Raw genomic sequence first — 22,914 nt, 5'->3', positions numbered from 1 at the left:
ACTACTTGTTACTTTTAACAAGTTACTGTACTGCTCTCACGTTTGTGCTGCCGAGCTTAGTACTTTGCATCCAGTTTATCAATAGAAATTCTGCAATATTTGATGTATTGAGACAGATTGTTTCAACCAAGAAATGGAATAATGTGACTGCCAGAGCATTTGCTTCAGGAAATTGAACTTTGTGGACGCCTTTCACTGTCTTGTACCTGGTGAATTAGAAGTGTGTACAAAGCTGAGACATGAATAGACTGTAAACAGAGTTCAACAGAAATATTATGCCATCCTTAATGGTAACCTGATTAAGGTTTAACATGGCCATATAATTTGGAGACGTCTATGTGTTAACCTGGTTTTTCAGAGACCTACATCCCGGTTTCTCTAACCAGAATAAGGGTTAGGGTTTACATGGCTTTTTAGAAACTGGGTTTCTGTCAATAACCGGGTTATTAAAATTCCAATAAACACACTAAATGGCTTGCTTAATAAATCTTTTTTTTTGTTTTATTCATTATCATTCCAGATTGCTACAATATCCCCAGGAATGGCCTCGTGTGAAAATACATTGAACACTTTAAGATACGCAAATAGGTTTGTGAACGTTTTGTTTTCTTCTCTGTGTTGTCATAAATATTGTAGGCCATCCTTTAAGCCAAAGTGTGCATTATAGCACTATCACAGAAATTACATTCATTGAAGCTGTTTTATGGTGCATGTTCGAATTATGAATTTATTGTTGTTTATCAGTTTCCACAAGTCCAGTTTGATTGCTATCATCTTATTCTTAACCACCTTTTGTTGGTTTTTGTGTCTATTTAACCTTAGTTAAAGTTTTGGAGGGGAATTGTTTAAATGGCTATGCTCATTCTGTTAGTATTTAAGTCCCACAGTTTTTTCACAATATTTTATTTCAAAGAATTTTATTGTTATTCTCTATATTCCTACTTATTCCTCACATATTTTTTCAAGCCTAGCAGTGAAGTTGAGATTAAAATTTCTGAAGGTTCTAATACAAAAATCAGGACATTACTACTTACTGTGCTTGCAGTAGATGATAAAAAATGAACATTATTGTTTTACTGCTGATCTCTGAGCTTACATTTGTGTGGGGGCATTTTGATTGTAGAGTGAAGGAGCTGACAGTGGACCCCACTGAAGGAAAGCCCAATGCCAATACTGTCAGTCAGTTTGATGTTTTGGACACTCCTTGGGATGTTCGAAGCTCAGCTCATGGAGATGATCTAAAACTATTCTCTGAACAAACTGTAAGTGATTGCACATAGGTTTCTGGATAAATCTACTTTTATCTAATTGAGAAGGTTAAGTAATACATTGTTATTTTATAGAGTCTGTGGGAAATTCAATTTTAAAATAGGCAATAGTGGTTTCTAAATTTGTTAAGGAAACTGGTCTTTCTTCAGTTTGAACATTCAGCTTTAGCAAGTCCGTTACAGTACTTGAATCACATTAAGATCCTGGTTGTAAATGTTTTTTAAAACTCATTCCCAGAACATTCATTTGAAACAAATCTCCTATTAATCTAGTTTTTGGCATAGACACTCATCCGATCATCAGTAGCTGGCCCATGTCTTTTGTTAGTTTCTACTTTGGTTAGAGGTTTAAAAGGAGCAGGATCTACTAATGAAGAACGTTCCTTGCACAAAACCTCTTAGAACTTTTCTTATTAGTTTTTTTATATTATGGAAAGAGAAAGTGGTGGTTGTGAATGTTTTTGATAGCCCATTGACTGCATGGCTGAAACAAAATGAAACTGTACACCCAAAGGGGGTCAAGGTATCTGGCACAGGGGGATGACATCTACTTGTAGTACAAAATATTTTGCTGCAACATCTAATTTATGGTGTAGCAGGACCATGGAGCCTTACTGCACATTAACAGTTAACTGTAATTGTATTTGTGCAGTGAGAGACCATGCCTACAAACTACATGTTTCTCTGATGATCACACAATGAAATCTCTTGCTTCATGGTATTTGCAAGAGGAGAAGATAAGTTGCAAAATAAAAGGCAAAAGACATTTCCTTTAACAGATAGCAAAGGCACAGGTGATACTTTGCAGTAGATACATTATTGCTGCTTTTTCTTAATTGAGCATGTACATTTAATAATCATAATGTTTACGAAGAAAATCATAAAAAAGAATGCCTGACTGCAGTTAAATGAGAACAGTTAGTTTTCCATTAAATTGTCTTCTATGTAATAAAAATTAACAATATATTGTTTCTGTTTAGTATGTTCAGAACCATTCAGACCTTTAAACAAACAGCGCACATGCAGTTTTAAAAAAAGGCTGTCTGCAGTATTATTGTTATGATTTTACTTAGATTTTACATTTAATTATATTTAAATTATTGATGTTAATTGTTTTGTTTATATTTTTGTAGTAACATGTGTAATAAGGACGCTGTATAGTGGCCTACCCGACACAGGCTCACATTGAGACACGTGTAAAAACACAAAAAGACTTTGCTGTTTGTCAGCTCGATGGCACGTCTTCTCTGTGAACCATCCAGCTACAACATAGTCCAAGTAAGCACAGTAGGCACAAATCACAACCCTTTCTTCTGGCACCACCACTCCTCCCTGGCATCCTCTTCCTCCCGATTCTGGCTCCTGAGTGGTGGTTGCTGGCCCTTTTTATAGCCCACCCGGAAGTGCCTCCAGGTGCTTGATCACCTGCCTCTGATTGCACTTCCGGGCAGGGCTGTAGAGTTGTCCAGGCCAGCTCAGGGACCCATGCAGCACCCTCTAGTGTCCACCCCAGATCCCAACAGGGCTGTGGAGAATTCCATCTCCCATGAAGCCCTGCGGGAAACTGAGGCACCATCGTCACCCAGGGAGGCTGCCACCATGTGTCCTGGGGGAGGTACTGAGACGCCCATGGTTGCTCCCTTGGAACATATGTAGAAGGGGCATCCCGGCCAGGCATGGGACCCGGCCGCTTGCCACACATGTTAATGTGTTGTTAATGTGCACAAATCCAAAAATATGCAGTGTTAATAAATAAAAAATAAATACAAATATCTCTCTATTATAATAAAAAAAATCCTGGGATGAGACAAGACTTTTTATCCTGGGACGAGACATGACTTTTTCAGAGAGATACTTTCATGTCCCGTTAGACAAGACCTTGTGCCAAGAGATTTAACCACATCCGGGGCTGGAAATAAAAGACAAAGAGTAGACGTCAAAGTAGAACGTCATAAAGAATTCAAAAAACGTTGGCACAATACACATGCAGAGAAGGTTAGAGATAATGAAAGTACCAAAATTTGAAAGTCTCAAAAAAATGATAGTAAAGATTACATTAGCGTAAACAAATGGAAATTATTACTCGGTGAAATAACGGAACAGCGAAAAGAGATCGAATATATTGTTTGGATTTAAACTTTAAGTCAGAGACTTGTAGATCGTTTAATTCGTGTTGCCATCAGGGAAAAGTAGTGTTTCTTCCCAATGAAAAGGCGTATCCACGAGAATTAAAAGATTTGTTGTTTGGTGAAAGTGAAATCCACATACGCGAGCAGCAGAGATGCGAAGTGCCTGGCGCATAGTGCAGGCCCCTTTTGGTGGTTGGGCGAGTGGAGCAGCCAGGGGGCAAAGCCCCCTAGTGTGTGTGTGCATAGTTTACTGTCAAATAATGCTAAGAGTACGTGACACGTGTTTCGCCCTCATTTGGGCTCATCAGGCGTTCACACTCTACTGCTCCCCTCTCGGGGAATCGAACAGTACAGTGTGTACGCCTGATGAGCCCAAATGAGGGTGAAGCATGTGTTGCATAGTCTTTGCTTTATTTGACAGTAAACTATGCAACATTCCATGATCTGCTTCTCGCAACTGAAAGAGGGCACCGTGGCGGATGTTTGCTGAATGGCAGACCAACCACAAGCGTTAAACATGTTAATGACAGATTGATGGTGTAAAGATGCTTTTCTTTCTCAGGACTTGACGACTTGCCATAACTGACCAAACCATGAATTTTGCTCTGTATTCTAAAAATTCTCAAGAATCTAGTCATCCTTCCATAAACCTACAGCATATTTAGGTCAGTTATTCACACAATGGTCCAAAACTCAAATGCAATTCCTTATCAGAATGGCTGAGAAGAAACAAAGTGAGACTTTAAATGAACTTAACCCCAATAGAGATTCAGTGGCAGGACTTGTGATGAGCAGTTAATGCTTGAAAACTTGGCGGGCACTGTTTCAGAATTTTAAAGTGATTCTACAAGAAAGATAAAACTGCTATTTGTTCACATAGGTGACATTTGTCTAATATTAGATTTTGGTGAATATCTGAAAACATTCAGGGCCAAAAATTTGGAGTAAGATAGTAAACTGAGAAGGTGGACAAATACTTGTATATGATACTGTACATATTGCATGGTTATTGGTGTTTTAATTTTAATGGATGGCACTTTTATTTTTATTCTATTACCCTAAGTTCTTGTCTATAAGCCGCGGCTTATCTAAGGAAAAAAGTTGTGAAAATGAAAAAATAGAATATCGGCTTATACATAAGTCCGGCTTATACATCCATCGCGGGGGTTGCGTTCCAGAGCCACCCGCGAAATAAGAAAATCCGCGAAGTAGAAACCATATGTTTATATGGTTATTTTTATATTGTCATGCTTGTGTCACAGATTTGCGCAGAAACACAGGAGGTTGTAGAGAGACAGGAACATTATTCAAACACTGCAAACAAACATTTGTCTCTTTTTCAAAAGTTTAAACTGTGCTCCATGACAAGACAGAGATGACAGTTCCGTCTCACAATTAAAAGAATGCAAACATATCTTCCTCTTCAAAGCAGTGAAGCAAACAAATCAATATGTCTGTTTGGCTTTTAAGTATGCGAAGCACCGCGGCACAAAACTGTTGAAGGCGGCAGCTCACACCCCCTCCGTCAGGAGCAGAGAGAGAGAGACAGAGTTTGTTTTTCAGACAAAAATCAATACGTGCCCTTCGAGCTTTTAAGTATGCGAAGCACTGTGCAGCATGTCTTTTCAGGAATCAGCTTTACAAAAGATAGCAACGTGAAGATAATCTTTCAGCATTTTTAGACGAGCGTCCGTATCGTCTAGGTGTGCGAACAGCCCCCCTGCTCAATCCCCATACGTCAGGATGACAGATAGTCAGCGCAAGAGAGAGAGAAAAGTAAGTTGGGTAGCTTCTCAGCCATCTGCCAATAGCGTCCCTTGTATGAAATCAACTGGGCAAACCAACTGAGGAAGCATGTACCAGAAATTAAAAGACCCATTGTCCGCAGAAATCCGCGAACCAGCAAAAAATCTGCGATATATATTTAAATATGCTTACATATAAAATCACAATTTAAATGACCGCTACGCGCGTGTGTTGACTCGGCGACGCCCAGAGCAGAAAGAACGCGCTCCGGCCGCTCCAACCACGCCATGCGGGGAGTGAGAGAGACGCCAATATCTCACACTCTCTCCCCCCTTAAAGAAATTAAATGGGTGCGAGTGAGACCACTGACCTCCCTCCCTTCTATTAGTTATAGGTTATAGTACGTTCGGCTTATCCATGAGTCCGGCTTATCTTTGATACGATTTTATTTTAAAAATTCGTATGATTTTTGGTCTCCGGCTTATACATGAGTCCGGCTTATAGACAAGAACCTAGGGTACATTTCTAAACATGTACAGCACTTGAACCTTTTAAATTGATAGAGCTCAAATTTGAAATTAAACTAACAATAATTAATAATATTTTAATTAAGTGGTGTGTTTTCAGGAACCTGTAAAATGGATAGAGGGTGAAAAAACATTGCTGGAAATGACTGAAGAAGTGGACTATGATTTGGATTCCTATGATATGCCACATGAAGAAATTCTGGACCAGAACTTTGACATTACAACTGAACTTAGAGGTAAATTAAAGGATAAATGTAATTACATAATAACAGAATTATTTTTTATTCTTGACAGTTGCTGAAGAATTATTTGTCATTAGTCTTAATGTGCTCAACATTATCTGCAAACCGAAGCTTTTAGATTAGAGAATTACTTTCCAGTTAACCAAGTGTCTTTTTGATCATCAATTTTTCCATTTATTTTTGATACTGATGATGCAGATATAGGAAGCATCAGGTGCAGAGAAGAACCCCACCTTGAGAGGAACACATGTTTAACACAAGTCTCTCTCTTACACTGGCACACATTCATATTTTGTCAATCTAGTGTTGTAAATTAATATAACTTGCAGTATGGGCAGGAATTGGTGTTAACCCATACAGAAGTGGGGAGAAAGTGCAGTCTCCATGCAGCTGATGATCAGGCCTGTGAATTGAAACTGTAACACTTAATATGGATGCAGTCAAATTAACTACAGTACCACAACCTATTTAAATTCTCAAAAAAATTCAGGAGCAGACGCCACTTGCACAAATCTTGCCCTCAGTTGTGATGTTTCTTTGTGAAACCTGAAATGTCTTTAATTTGGCAGTCTGGTTTAGGTGTTCAGATGCTGAAGTGCAGATAGTAACACATGTACCTGTAAACAACATATCGACAGAAGCAAATGTGTCAGTTCTGGATGAAGATACTGTGATGATTATGCTCGGCAGTAGATGAAGATACTGTGATAATGCTCGGCTGTAGAATGTTTAACAAACTCTGGGCTTCCTTCTGAGATGGCTGAAAGAAGCTTATATTCATCATTTGCCTTTGCTGTTTAAAGTCTGCAAGATGCTGTGCTTCTTTTTTTAAATGCAGTGTATAAGAATATGTTTAATATGTACTGCCTTTGCTGGTTTCTCTAGTTATTAAAACTGTTTAAAGTTTAAATAAATCTTGCAATATTTGGCTTTGGTTAACTTGTTTTTAACCAACAAACCAGTTTGCAAAACGTGACTGGTGCGGAAAACATCCTGCATAATTCTACAATTGATTTTTCTTTCCATTTTTTAGAAAGCATGGAGTTGCGTCAAAGAAGCTATGATTTAGGAGTTCAGATTGGCTATCAGCGTCGGAATAAAGATGTGCTGGCTTGGGTAAAAAAATGCAAGAGAACTATACGCAGGGAGGACTTGATCAGCTTCCTGTATGGTAATGTTCCGCCTCTGAGGAGTTCTAAGGCTCCTTCAAGACTAGCTGTCATGTCTCCGAACAGACCTCGTTCAACAGAAACAAGTTCTTCTGTAGAATTTGATCTTCAGTCTTGTCATGATGGCGAAGGTGTACACCCCACTAAGTTTTTAGACCAGCCTTTTCCTACAAATAAAAAAGGTAAAGCATCATAGGCTCAGCTCTAAAGCGATCTCTGAATAATGTAATTATTTATTTATTTGTGTAAGACTGTTTTGTATTAAACATTAGACTACCAATGAAAATATTGCAATATGCTTTGTAGGACCTTTTGTGACCTATTAAAAGGAAATTTGACTACAGTGATCACTAGGTGGCTTTAGCCTCAAATGTCAGTCTTTTTATATAAAAGCAGAGTGAAGAACTGTCAGTCTTTGTTTCCCTTTAACTCTTTCAGGGATGATGTCGACTTTTGTCAAAATTCAGGGGTAGAGGACAGTAATTGGCTGTAAACTTGCAACAAAACTTGCCCTTAGATTTTAGTTCGACTCTCTTTGCTAGAAGGAAAATTACATAGCTTTGTTCATTCAACCTCAACTCCCTATGCATACAAGAGCAGCGAAGAACAAACGACCTCTAAAATGGCATCGACATCTGGCGAGAGACCAAAGCAAAATACTCCATGAACATTTTACATAATTTCGTTGAATAGGACTCTTACTTTTAAGACTACGAGTTTAATGCAAGTGGTCTGGAGATGGAGTTCGAAAACGAAAGTGAGGTACCAGCATCATTTGATCGGTCTCCAACTGATCGTGGTGGTGAACACTTTCATGTAGCTGATACACCTACAGCAGCGTTCACCTGATAGGACCAACACGTATGATGACAAGAGGTACAAACCATATTGCGTCACATTTTAACCGCCACTGCTGCCCACCCACTGTGCGAAGACAGCCAGGCAGCTGACCCACTGTGCATTCCTGCTGACCATCGAGGCGCCCCCGCACAGCCACTGCTGTCAGAGGTGCCGAACATGCGCCAACAGCAGCCACAGCACATAACAATAGACATTTTATGTTGATTTATATATGAAACCATTGCTTTGTGTGCTTTTCAAAAAATTAAATTTTTTGGAAAAAATATTAAGCCCTCAAAGAGTTAATTCAGTTTTGAGAGTAGGACCTCTGCCAGAATTTAAGCTTCTGTTTGTATTTATTTATCTGGGCCTTGGTCATCTCACTTGTATAACTATGGACACTCTCAGGGAACTGCAAAGAGCTATATTTATTCTTTGCCATGTTGCTGACATCTGTAAACTCTTGACTTAATTAGACAACCTGCAATTTGAACATGGATTAACATTAAATCTTTATAGTTATATAAAATACTCATAATCTCTAAAATGTGTTTGTTTCTCTCTCTTTGTACAGAAAAATACACAAAACTATATGTAGCTCAACCTGGATCCTGTAGCAAAAGCAGTAGAAATTTTATCTTTGGTATTTTGGTATTACAAGCTTATATGCTTAAATTTAAGTTTTAAACATGGCATGTTTTCTATGCTCTTCTTTTAGTGATGTATAGCACATGATATTTTTGGACAAAAATCTATTAGGCAACAATATGCCAAACCCATGAGTGCTGAGCCATGTGCCTCCTTGTTTTCTACACTCTAGAGGCCCGCTTCTTCTCTTCTTCCATCTGCATCTGTTAAAACTGATAAAAGTCATTTTTTGGTGTTGCAATTACTTAGTACGTTTTTCTTAATTTTCAGTCTGCCTCAAGAATGATTTAAGATAAGAAGAGGTAGAGGAAGTGACGGCAAAGGTTGGCCCGCTGCCATGAGTTGATTCTACAATAAAATAAAATAAAAATAAAACGAGTAATAAAAATCATCACCTTGAAAGCAGACAGTAGATGTCACATAGTATATATGTGTACCAAATTTCAGCTCAATAGGTCAAATGGTTTGCGAGCTACAGGTGACTTAAAATCCTGGACAGACAAACAGACAGCCATGGTACTGTATTATATAAGAAGATTTTTGTATCTCCAGTGTGTTATACTGTTAAAACAGGTTTAGTCAGTGTAGAAATTAAATAATGAAAATGACTGATTACTGTTTCTTCTGGTGTTTTCATAAAATAAACTATACAAATTGTTAATGTGAAACATGTGGTACTGACATTGACTTTCCAAAAGCATTTCCCAAGTTAACCCAAAAACATTTTGTGATCAAATTGAAAAAGGTAGGGTTTCATTGCAAATTTTTTTTTTTAGATTTTTCCAAATTGGCTTTACCTAACATGTTATATAGTGCAAGAAATGTGTTTCAGAATTAATGTCCAAGGTGGAGTTCTGCAGGGCTCAGTGTTGGGTCTGTCGCTCATTTTAGTTAATTAATAATGAGACTTAAACTTACGTGACAAGTCAGTAGGCTGTTTATGAAATACTTTTAAGTGTCAGTAAAATCACTGCACAAAAACCTGGACAAAAATTAGCATTTAGCCGATGATTGGCATATTAAGTAAAGAAGGATAAATATGAAATGATGTTTTACACAAAGGCAATTAATAGTAGGATGAAGGTTTAAACTACTCATGGAGTAAAGTACAAGTCAAGAGAGGCAATGTCAAAGTGCAGTATATACTTGTCTGCCATTTGGGTCTCCACTGAACTTGTGAGCCAGAAAAGGCAATTGATGTGTGTTTATTTCAAAGCTGAAAAAATGTTTTACACATTCTCTCATATATCCTTTAGAGTGTAATATATCCTTGAAATGGAGAATGAGTATTTACAGGGCATGTCTTAGTTCAAAACTAAACTCAATGCTGCCACATGGATCCTGCATCTTGGGTTTGTATTCCATGGCTGGTTGCTGTCAGTAAAAGAGTTTGCATACTTTGTCTGTGTGGGTTTTACTTCCACATCCCAAACAGTGTTAGGTTAATTGGTGATTAAAAGTGCTTTGAGTAGTGACAAAAGCACTATATAAATGTAATGGTGCCTTCTTCGAGTTTGGGAACATTTATGAGTGTATCCAGTGATGATCTGGTGTCTCATCCCAGGTTGGTATGTGCCTCTTGGATTAAGTGAGGCTGACAATTTTACGTTATAAACTCCATGCCACAGATTATTTTATCTCAGTGGCAGTCCAGATTGTGGCAGTGGCAGTCCAGATTGTGGCATTTATAGAATTCTAAACTGTTTTGTTTTAAACCAGAGACAGAATGCTGTCAAATTTGTCACATTATATATATATATATTTATATATATATATGTATATATATATAAACATTAACATTGCGCCACAGCGTGTGGTTCGTTTATTTAACAGCATGTAGATCGGGGTAATTTTAGGGGCTTTGCCTCTAGCGCTGACGTCCGAGGTTCGATTCCCGTAAGGGAGTGCAATGAGTATGTACGCCTGATGAGCCCTGAATTAGGACGAAACACATGTCGCGTACTCTTTGCATTATTTGACAGTAAACTATTTTCAACCATTCTATGATCTGCTTCTCACAACTGAGGGCACCATGGCGGATGTTAGCTGACTTGCTGGCCAACCACAAGCGTTACCTGGTAGGTAACCACCCATACAATCAGATTGTGATTCAGACTACGAATGCCGTGAATATATTTATATTTATATTTATATATATATATATATATATATATATATATATATATATATATATATATATATATATATATACACACATACACACATACAGTGGAACCTCGGTTCACGACCACACACTCGGTATACGAACAAAGCCAGGTTCCCTTTCGGTTTGTTCATGTTCAGTCTCTGCCTGTGCATTTCCTGTGCAGTGAGCAAGAGAGAGAGCGAGAGAGCGCGACACACACACACGCGCACACACACACACACACACACACACACAGAGGCAGTGCGAGAGACAGAGGCACACACACAGGCAGCGTGAGACAGAGAGCCGCGCACACACACACACACACACACACACACACACACACACACACACACACACACACACACACACGAACGAGCACGCGCGAGAGGCGCGTGTGCACACACACAGGAGCGCTCTAGAAAGACACATTGTGAGCTGCGAAGCTGATCGCACCCCCAGAGAATACAAACGCCCCTGGGAAAACCCCTAAGAAACATGGACAGACTACCTTCACATTCCTCCTTTCCCTTCTGGCCGGCTCTGTCGCGTAATATGCCTCTCGCTCGGTGCTCCGCCTTCTTAAAAAGCCTGCACGGGCTTCTTTCAGTTTGTTAAATTGGTTGCTTGCTACTCCTTCTTTCTCTCTCAGACAATCTCTGCTCCTGGCGGAGCTGTCATCTCTGACTTGTCATGGAGCACGTTTAAACTGTTGAAAAGAGACAAATGTTTGTTTGCAGTGCATTGAATAAAGTTCTTTTTTCTACAACCTCCTGTGTCTCTGTGCAAATCTGTGACCCAAGCGTGACAACACACACAGGCGTTCCAGGCTCGCAAAAGAGAGACACACGCACACACAGGCGGGGGAGAGAGAGAGAGAGAGAGAGAGAGAGCGAGCGAGGGACGCATAAGGTAAAGAAGGCTTGTTTTTGTTTTCAGTTCAATTTACAGTGATCGGTTCGTAGCCTGCATTGTTGCAATGTTACTTTTTTTGGTGGTTTATTAAATTACGGATTTTTCAAATGTTCATTTTTTCCCCTGTGCTTAAAACTCATTAAAAAAAGTGGTTTTAGCGAGCGGTTCCTAGCAGTATAGCGCGAACTATTGCAGTGTTAGTTAGTTTTCTCTGTTGTTCAAGGTTTTCTCAGTGTTATTCAATGTTTTTACATTTAGTTTACCATTACGCTGTGCATTCTATGGTATGATTAAATATATTTGTGCTTAAAAACTAAAAAATATATATATTTACATACAGTTCGTACGGTCTGGAACGGATTAATTGTATTTACATACAATGCTATGGGAGAAATTGCTTCGGTTCACGACCAACTCGGTTTACGACCAGAGTTTTGGAACGAATTATGGTTGTGAACCGAGGTTCCACTGTATATTTATATTTATATATATATATATATATATATATATATATATATATAAGATGGGTTGAGACATGATCTTCTCGGAAAGAAACTTTGAACACAGCAAATTGGTTAAATGCGTATCAATAGACTATGCTTAAGCAGTTGCTGCTGATAGTGCGGAAGATGAAAACTTCAACTTACAATATCCCGTCTAATATCTACTAGTGTTGACACTGTCCGGTCTTCCACCGGCTGAATTACTGTTGAAAGAAGGATGTATCGTAATGTTATTGCGTAATTTATGTATGAGTGATGGGCTATGCAGTGGGACAAGATTAGTTGTATTCAAAATTGGTCGAACAATTCTCACATGTAAAATTTTAACAGGCGACAAGAAAGGTAATGTAGTACATATTCCAAGAATAACATTAGACACAAAAGGAGATCTTGATATGCCATTCGTATTAAAATGTTTACAGTTTCCCGTGAGAATAGCATTTGCTATGACAATTAATAAATCACAGGGACAAACATTTGAAAAAGTCGGTTTATTAATTAGAGAGAAAGAAATGATATTCACTCACTGGCAGTTATACGTTGCATTATCACAATGTTAGACCAATCATGATGTAAGACTAATCAAAATTCCATGCGATCTTTAAGAACAGTTAATTCTAAATATCATTTTTACTGTATAAGAACAGTTAATTCTAAATATAATTTTTACTGTACATATATATTTTATATATATATAGTAGGTAACCACCCATACAATCAGATTGTGATTCAGACTACAAATGCTATGAATATATATATATCTCTATATATATATAAAATCCCTATGTGCGTCCAGGTGTCCGTGTGTGGGTGTCTTCTGGTGAAGTACGCATGCGCGGGGCAAGGTGCTATGCGCGATATTACTGTCAGACAAAGTTAGAGGCGTTTTACGGAAATACAAACCAGTATTACTGCGAGAGGAAATTAAAGGTACACAATACAGTGACGCATATTACAGCCACATACAAGCCAGTATTATTGTCAGAGGAGATTAAAGGCATATTACCAACACGCACGCCTGTATTACCTCCAGAGAAAATTAAAGGTATATTACGGATGTACGGACGTATATTCCGGACGTACAAGATGGTATCCTTCAATAAGGGCGCGCACAAAAAGGCGAGCCTCAAAAGGACGACCTCAATTGGGCGCAGCGAATAAAGGTGCGCGTAAATAAAGATCTGCACCTGTTGCTCTTCACATATTCCAGAGCCATTTGAACTAAATTATCTATGCGCTCTTATTGAATAGAGCCGTACAAGACAGTATTACTGTCACAGAAAATTAAAGACACACAATACACGGCGGCAGCCCACGAAGAACGGTCAGCTCAGCAAGTAAACATCAACAAAAGAAAGGCTGAAAGAAACAAAAATACGACCAACAAAAAGAATGAGGTCAAAGTCCCTTGCCATTTAATATAGACTGTTCCTACTAATGTTTATGCACTACTGTTCTAGCGCCCGTTATTGTAACGGGCTAAATGACTAGTTATATATAATACAGTATACCCCAAACCTCAGAAACAGCTGCCATGACACAGGTCCCGGTGAAGTAAATAGGTTTACTTGCACAATTACCTTACAAAAAAGGCATCGTCTCTACTTCTCTTTCTTTCTCCTTCATCTCCTTCATACGAGCTTTGTCCTTCTTCCACCAGACACGAACTCGCCTGGATGAGGTTGAGCAGCTTCCTTTATGTGGACCTGGGAGAACTTCCAGTGCTAGGGAATAGCCTGATAGAAGTATTTACAACTCAAATGGAATTCCCACAAAGTAGTGATAATGGATCCCTTCAGTACCTCTTGGCAGCACCCATGGAACCCGACAAGGCTGCCCTATGGGACTACAATTCCCAGTGTGCCTTGTGGGTGTTCGCAAAGGTAACATCATCCATGGAGGCTGCCACCTGGTCTATCGGGGCTGCATGTTGTCTCCCCCTGGCCTTCCACTACACTGAACTCCCAGCGTGGTATTTTTCCTCGGTCCAACCCTGCAGACATGCCAGTGTACCTACTGCCACACTGTCATCTTCTGCCTGTTTCATGGCTGAGGCAGGATGATTTTTGCCATGTTTCTTGTGCCAGTAAAGGAATGGCCTCCCGTCCAGTTAAAAAACCTTACCCTGTCCCAGCCAAGACGCCTGGCCATTTGCGCCGTCCATCACAATATATGTTTTACAGGCAACTGTCCTTTGTGTCAACTTATTGCTTTGTTACCTTTTATTCATGACGGAAGTTTGTATTACTGTCTATTACATGTTTTTTTAGCTAGCAGAAGACATGGTACTAGTCCGGCCGGTCATTTCTTTGTCATATGGTTCGTCTGTTTGGATATATAATATCAGGTTATTATAAAACTGTTAACTTGCTGCAGGCCCTCTTTTTCATTTATTGTTTGTGTGTCTCCACGTGTTGTTGATTAGACAGAGTTGACACTAGATGACTACATATGGCTTTCAGGTAGTTTTAACATCATTCTTATCAGCTTCCTGCAGACTGCACGGCTGTAAGTTGCTGACAGGCTTACATGTGTGACAGAATCTCTCATAACCAAAACATTTTGAGAGAGGTATTAAAATGAATGCAAGCAATTATCATTTTTATTCAAGTGGGTTTAGAGTTGTCCCTTGACAGTATATGCTGGGCTTAGACTGAGCAAAATGTAGAAGTGATTTGCATATTTTAGCTATTTTTGTACTACCTGTATATTATATATATCTGTTATATTTTAAAGGCTTGAAAAAGAAAACACTCAAGTTTGCATAATGATTCCAGCAACTTAATCCTATGTGTTTAAGAGTACAGATCCTATTTAAGCCGAGGACATATTTTAGCAGCATTAACCGTGAAGCTTCCAAAGAAAATCATCAGGGCATACTGTGCACTTATTACAACATCCAGTATTGAACGATAGAGCAAAGTGGTGTCACTGACATGCATGAAATTGTACCCATTTTGTGTTTTCTTAATTCTGCACATATGGAAATATCTCAGGGCTAGGTTACTGTAATATCTTTCAAGAGAGCTTGCATGACGTGAAAAATAAATCAAAAATATACTGACTATAAAGTCATTCCTATTGATATAACAAAAATAAAACTTTTTCATATAAAAGCAATTTCTATTAATACATAAAATGAGATTTTACTTACATATTCTAGCTTATCAACAAAGCACCAATCTCACATTGTTGAACGGGCAAGGGAGAAAGAGGAAAGCTTCTCATTAAAACAGTTTCAGAAAGGGAAATGAAACCTGAGACAGTTACTGGAGCTCCACAGGCAGCTACTAAACCAGTGCTGACTTCATTCACTTCTTCCAAACTGAATACACTTTGTTAGGCACCTCTAAACTAAATACAGGGCTTCATTTGTAATTTGGGGGTTTACTTCTTATCCTGTGGTATTGAATAACATCCTAAAACCCACTGAAAGGCTTGTGTGATTACACTGCATGTCGTGTGTACAGCAGGTATCCAGGCTTGCTCATTTTTCATTACCTCTCTTACACAATCTGTTGTGTGTTTAGTCGAGGACTGCATTGAATTTACCATTGAAGCAACATCTACATCTTTTTCAAACCAAATCTTTTCATATTATGAAGGAATGATGTTCACATCTATGAGCTATAAATGGAGCTTGTCATCATTATCATCTAGTGGGCCTGCAATGCTGAATGAGTAGGTAAAAATGGGTTTTTGGATGGATGAGAAAAGTACAGAAAGGGCAGGATGATTACATTCCAGACTTTAATAGTAAATTGTCAGTCAAGTTACACGAGACTGGTGTGCAGAAAAACAAAAATGAAACTATCATGCAGAAAAATAAACCAAAAACTCTTATCATGAGCCAAGTTTGCTGGTATATACTTTGCAATATATGACTGTTATATGTTATGTAGCTAGAGTGTGAAGTGTCTATTTTCAACTTCACCCATGAATTTTGAACCTACTTAATCCTGTTTTAAAGTGAAGTCATACCCTAATAGGTCTCAGCAGTGACACTGCCATCTATTGTCTAACTGGTCAGTCATCTTGGTGTAGCACCATGGAGGTCATGGCGGTTGGGGAGGTGGTATGAAGGAGATGTAGGCCGCTGATCCGCACTATCTTTTTTTTTTTTTTCTCTCTCTACTGGGAGTAACTGAGAGGATAGGCAATAGAACTTGTGTGGGGAAGGCCTGACACACTGCTGCCCAGTGCCCACCTACTCTACGTGTTCTCCTCATGCAATTCAAGCGCTATTCATGCCAGTCACACTTATCAAATATATGATAACAGCTGATTTTATTCAAAGTTGAACCAATGCCCAGTCAAAGTTGCTTTAAGGTTTTTAGATATGCTTTGACTTTTAGATCATAATACACTTAACTAGTGGTTTTTAAGTATAATCTTTGGGTGTCCCTGTGGCGGCACGCCTTTGTTCTAACCAGACCCACCAATGCATCTCACTGTTCATTTATTTAGTCTTTTTTTACTCTCTAAATTTAGAAAAATGCAGTAGTGTGAAGTTCACATTTATAAGAAACACGGTGGATTCAGAAAGTAATCAGACCCCTTCACACTTTTCACATTTTGCTACTATGTTGCAGCTATGTGCTAAAATAATTTTAATTCAGTTTTTCCCACATCAAGCAGCACTCAGTACCCCAAAATGTGATAAAGTGAAAATTTATTAGATTATATTATCCATCCATCCATCCATTTTCCAACCCGCTGAATCCGAACACAGGGTCACGGGGGTCTGCCGGAGCCAATCCCAGCCAACACAGGGCACAAGGCAGAAACCAGTCCCGGGCAGGGTGCCAACCCACCACAGTAGATTATATTAGATTATATTTATTAATCCCAAAGAGAAAATTAATCACCTTGTAACTCGTGCAATTCATGTCAGCCTAACAAATTCTGTGTTGGTAATAAATTTAATAAATGCAATCAGTCTGAAATGACATGGTGGCTAACTCGGGGACTCGAGTTTGATTCACTTTCTATGTGATGTTTTCATTTTGTTCTCCTGTCAGATCACTGGTTTTCTCTTTCACATCCTGTGTGTGATTGTGATGCTAACTGACATCAAACTGGTCAGGTTTGAGTAAGTAGAGGTGTTTACCTGTTAGTGAACAATAAGAGCTCATCCAGTCACTGGGTTCACAGAAACTTTATGGGTAAGAGAAGGAGTAGATGGGTAATCTTTGTTTGGGATCAGTTTGTTAATCAATTATATATCAAATCTATTAAAAGGATAGTGAAGTATAGATACAACAATCACCTAACCTCTTAGACCTGTAGTGGAGTGATTCCATCAGGGTTCCCAGCTCAGAAAGCGGCACTTCAATCTGACAATGTGTGCCCATCCGTCTGTGTCTGTGAAAAGGTGACAAGTAGATCCAACAGTCTGGCATTCACAAAGCACCTATGCTAGGACCTGATTAATTACCAAAATCCATTCACAGAAATGTTCAGTTTGCTAAATATAAACATTTATTTTCCCAGAAATTACCTTAGAAGTTAACCTTTCAGATTTTTTTGTATAAAATTAGAAGGTCTGTAAATCTGTGTGAAGTGTGTTTTGGTATTTCACAACTGTTTCTGGTTTGAGAAATGTTTTGTTGTCTGTGACACTCAACTGTATTTCATAAGAAAATTATAAAATGAATCTGGTTTGGTATATAAAAAAAAAATCTTCATTATTAGCTGGAAATACGTTTTTGAAGTTCTCAACCATGTTTGAACATCAGAAGGGGGGAGTATTGGTGTTTTTTATTTTATAAATTTTTATCAGAGAAAAGACAAAGTTACATGTCCATTTGCTTTATTTTTTTTTAATAAAAAAGTTTCCTGCCATTTTGAGCCTCTGAGAGCTCTTACTTTAAATCGGCACAAAACCTGCCACTACTCTTCTTCATCCGGATTCAGTGAATGTAAGTTAGCCAAGATGGTAATGTTACTGCGGTGGGTTGGCACCCTGCCCAGGATTGGTTCCTGCCTTGTGCCCTGTGTTGGCTGGGATTGGCTCCAGCAGACCCCCGTGACCCTGTGTTCGGATTCAGCAGGTTGGAAAATGGATGGATGGATGGATTTTAATGTTAGCATCTCATTTTGTGAGGAGTATTTCAAAATGCGCGATTCCACACAATGTCCTCTAGAGGGGGATAGCTGCATTGAGTCCGGGCATAAACCAGCAAACCTCCAAAAGGAGTGCAGTCATTATTTCCATGGAGGACTTAGCTTGTGAAGCATTACCTAAATGTCTTTTAAATTTATAGGATATTAGGACACATTAAATGACAAGTGCATTTGCAGGGAATTATTTTAGCTCACATTAGAATCTAGTAATCCTAACCAGTTGATTAGAAATCTTTCTGTACATCTTGAAACTAGTCTCATGTTTGTCTACTTTCACAGAGAAAAGGAATAATTCTAACACAAGGCTATGCTTAGTATTTTTATATTTTATTACCTAATTAATTTGAAGTTTGTTGCAGGATATAGTTTACAATATTTTAACTACAGTATAACAAAGCTATTTTTTTTGGTAATACTGTATGTGTTATAAGATATGATCATGAAAAACTGCAGAGGAATTTTTTCCCTGTTTATTGTAATACCAGGCCTGTGACAAGGGAAAGAATATATATATATTTCAAGAAAAGATCATGTCAGTAAGGGATGCAACTGCAGTCAAATTTGGTGCAAAAAATACACAGTTAAAATAATATGGCCAACTGTGCCACCTAATGACTAGAATGTCACCTACTGAGCACTGAAAAATACAAGACTGGATATGTTAGTATCCATTACTTTATGAGATGAAAACTGACGTCTTCAGTCAGTAAAATGACTACTTAATCTGGAAGTGATGTCCCAAAAAACTCCTGTTTATCTTAAAAAGCATTGGACGGTTAAAAACTTTGTTTATTAGATGCCATACTTATCTGGAAGCTGGCATAAATTGTTAATGAGGTTGGAAGTAAGGCAGCCAAAAACAGATGTCCTTTTAAATATATATATTTAATGCTTTCACATGCTAAGAGTACATTGCAGTGCATTTTAAAGCACCATAAGTGTCCACATTCTGAACTCGTTTTTTTCGTTACAGGGTTAAAAGGAGCTGGAGCCTATTCCAGGTGTATGAAGCACAAGGCTGGAATCAAGCCCAGACAGGATTCAAGTCCCTCACAGGGCACACCGGTGCACTCGCCCACAGTGACAAAACAAAGGGCCAAAATAGAATGAGTGTTCAACTGAACCATCATTTCTGTGCTGTGAGAGGAGAAACGCTACACAGTCACAACAGGCCAGCTTCACACAGACTGGGACTGGCCAGGAGTCAAATGCATGTTAAGATGGTGAGGCGGTACCACTCTGAAATTTAGTTGTTTTTTGTTTTGTTCACATCATGGATGGGGAAACTTTTTTCAGAGAGATTGCACTGAGGAGATACTGAAAGTCTTCTTCACCTTGGTCATGTTTAGCTGTGGCTTTACTCCGTGGATGTTCCAGTTGAGCCACTTACATGTTAAAACAAAAAACTGCTCCTTTTTGGTCAAAAACTCCATAAATGAAGTGGAGCAATATGGCTTTGTAATGCAAAAGACTCCTGTTGGGTATTTACAGAAAATAAAAAAAAATCAATCTCTTAAAATATTAAGTGGTGGTAATAAAAGGTCTCTTTGAGCAAAAAAGTAAACCCATGGTTTTTTGGGGTAATAAGAAAATGAGCTTTCTGACAGGCAATGTGCTTCACCCTGAACACTGGCTGTTTTAAGATGGCTACAGCTGCGCATTCCAGTCTTTCTGCTCATTATGTGTGCCTTACTGTATGTAGTAAGTAGAATTGTGATAAGAAGGTTAAAACGCTGGACAAACCTTTGCTCCCCTGATCATTTCAACTGGCAATGAGGATGATGGATATCTTGAATGTTATACTTGAAGTAACTGCAGTCATAAATGTACTGAGCGAAACCATTGTGTCCAACATTTATCGATCATGAATTTCACAATGTGTGCTCCTGCAGCTGTGGTGGAGAATAAAAAAGTAAAAGATGAAGGCTGGCCGAATCTAAACAATGATAGAAGTCAGCCGGGCTGAAGAGGGACATGTGGGATTTAATACACAAGACCAGAATGGCACATCTATGTCTCTCTCTCTCTAATATCCATCATCACTGTGTAATTGTAAGGATTATTAAATGTGTACTACAGAGCGGGACTAACGATTTTTGCAGACAAGATGAGAACATTCACTCCCATCAGTGTCATTTGTTCAGCGTATAGCTGTGTCGCCGTTGCTTCCAGTTGACATGTCTACTCTGATAGTGAATGATTTATTTATGAAGATAGGTTTAATCCCAGAAGCGCAGGAACGAGGGGGAACTTTTTTCCAGTTGATGTCATATAATGACATTTTTTTGCCTATTTTTAATGGCGTTGAGTCTCATTGCATTGAAACAATTTCTGAATCAGACTTTAAATGTATCATACCAATGACCAACGGGCAATTCCCAAAAATAAGTAGAAAATCTTCTGAAAAGCAGTCAATAGTATTAAAAGGTTCTGAGGCTTTTACAGAAGAAGACTAGGAAGGCCTTTTTGACCTGCTGGTATGGCTGGAAGATGAAATCAATGCAGCTTTAAAAGGGATCTACTTAAGAGTGTAGTGTGCCTCTTAGGACCTTTAATGGCGAAGACAAATCACCTTGTGGATGTTTCACAAGTAACACTATCGAAATTGATGTCATGAAACTTGGAGAAGAAAGGACATCAACAAAATAAAAATGTTTGGAAGCATCTTGACAGGTAAGCAATTCTAACTTTAAAACTAGGATAATTTCAATGATGCGGCCAATAAATGGGTTGTAATAATCACACCAAATGTCACTGCATATTTGTGAGTATTGGGCCATGGAGGATTGAGGGCAGCGTCACCATCCGGATCGTCAAAGCACTAAACGCAGACATGAACACCAGTGAGATAAAACGATCCTGGGAAAGTTTTACAACATAGTCTGCAAAAGTGATTCTGCCTTGAGTCTCATTCCGGAATAAATTAATTGAATTGAACCAAACGAAATCTTTAATTTGAAATTGAGCTCCATTTAAATCAGATTGAAATAACACCCACAGTGCATCTATTGTGAGGTAAAATAAAAACCAACTACTATTCACAAATAAGTACAAGGATGCAGCAGCTGTATGATTGTCATAGCTCTCTTTACTGTTTGTCTATGTATATTATTTTTTTTCTGAATTCTTATGTGCTTTATGCTATGAAATATGGTTTTGTTTTCTTTCTCTTTATATTATGTAAGTATTGAATTTGTGCTGTTTCCTGTCTTAATCATTTTGTATTTTTTTTGCTGGTTCTGTCAGTTATCGTTTTCTCTTTGTTGTGCTAGTGAGGCAAGGCCCACGCCCCACCCGATGCAGCAGTTAGGAGACCACCACCAGACTGTCAGTTCTGGGTAGGGTTGCCACCCGTCCCTTAAAATACGGAATCGTCCCGTATTTGAGAATGAAATTGCGCGTCCCGTTTTGAATCAATACGGGACGGGTTTTGTCCCGTATTTTTTTTATCATTTTTTTTAAAGCAGCGTCTCCTGCAAATCATCCCACACGCATTTTATGAAGATGCCTCCTTTCCTACTTTTGATTGGGTAATACGGGATGTGGCCCCCGCTGCAGTATGCGTCCCTTATTTTTTTGTATTAAAAGTGGTAACCCTAGTTCTGGGAGAGCTCCGCATTAGTGTAGAGACATTGGCTTCTGTTTGTGTCATCCGGCTCTCCTTTCTTTGATTTTGTTTTTTGAGCCTTTTTTCAAATTCATCTTTAGATTTTTGGAATTTCCGGCCTGTTTTTAGGCTTGCATGTGGTTTTTGTCTCTGGTTGTGCTTGCTTTAGGAACTTGTGTTTAAAATTCTTGTTTAATAAAGTATATTATTTTTTTTTTTTAAGAATGGGTTTCATTGTTCACCTCACCCATTTTGAGTCTTATAAGTTTGGGCCCCTTTATGGTCACGCAGGCAGCATACTTTGTGATAGTGAGGCCTACCTGGTGACAGGCCTCCTTTTTTAATTTGAAGCCTGCTCTGAGTTTCATGTCCCTCTGATTATAACCATAATAAGGTAATATTGCATTTTTTTTTAAACAATGACTATTAACATGGTTACAATGGTGGCATACAGGCAGGCAGCATAGTGAAGTGCCTAAGGCTTTGCACTTCAAACCCTGTGCTTGTGTTTTCAAGTCTCACTACTGATGCTGTGTGACCAACAGCATGTTACTCACCTGCCTGTGCTTCAATTGGAAATCTAAAAGAAATGTAACCAGTTGTATCTCAGATGTGTCAAGTCACCCTGGATAAAGTTGTCAGCCAAATAAGTAAATGCATATGTTTTGGTGTTCATTCCTGTTCTTGTGATTTAACACTACACAAAACAAATTCATGCCAACTTTTACTTTGCAAAATGCTTCTCTTAGAAGCCCATCTGCATTTTGTCTTGTAGGACGCTGTTTTACTTTTTCCAGAAAAAATATCTAACAGCATCCAAATGCAGAGGGGCACTGTCAAGTCCCTCACACTCCCGTGTTTTCAATTTTTCTGTTGCTGTACCCTATTTTGAAAAACTGGGCATGGAGCTATAGCATTATGGGTGGAATCAGGATTTGGAGGTGTGTGTTCGGAGTGGGAATCAATGGGATCAGCAATCTGCAGGACAAAGTGTAAAACAGGATGGCAATGGGCATTCAGTATAAAAACTGTCTTGTTTACATGTTAA

The 22,914-nt window shown here is 38.6% G+C and overlaps 1 protein-coding gene across 3 annotated transcripts in view; it reads left to right on the top strand.

The window, feature by feature from the left end:
• Window positions 1-19,783, top strand: part of LOC114655134 (kinesin-like protein KIF2A) — a 51,791-nt gene extending 32,008 nt beyond the window's left edge. For all 3 annotated transcript variants that reach the window (XM_051929692.1, XM_051929693.1, XM_028806002.2), the window contains 5 exons: window positions 521-588; window positions 1,124-1,262; window positions 5,771-5,906; window positions 6,946-7,263; window positions 19,233-19,783. In XM_051929692.1, coding sequence (XP_051785652.1) covers window positions 521-588; window positions 1,124-1,262; window positions 5,771-5,906; window positions 6,946-7,263; window positions 19,233-19,369 — 798 coding nt within the window. In that variant the 3' untranslated portion in view covers window positions 19,370-19,783. The remainder of the gene's footprint in view (window positions 1-520; window positions 589-1,123; window positions 1,263-5,770; window positions 5,907-6,945; window positions 7,264-19,232) is intronic.
• Window positions 19,784-22,914: the final 3,131 nt, after the last annotated feature.

Source organism: Erpetoichthys calabaricus, chromosome 7 (genome assembly GCF_900747795.2).
Source record: "Erpetoichthys calabaricus chromosome 7, fErpCal1.3, whole genome shotgun sequence".
NCBI classification, from domain to species: domain Eukaryota; kingdom Metazoa; phylum Chordata; class Cladistia; order Polypteriformes; family Polypteridae; genus Erpetoichthys; species Erpetoichthys calabaricus.
Note: the sequence above shows the minus strand (reverse complement) of the source record. Positions and strands in the feature narration are given on the sequence as shown.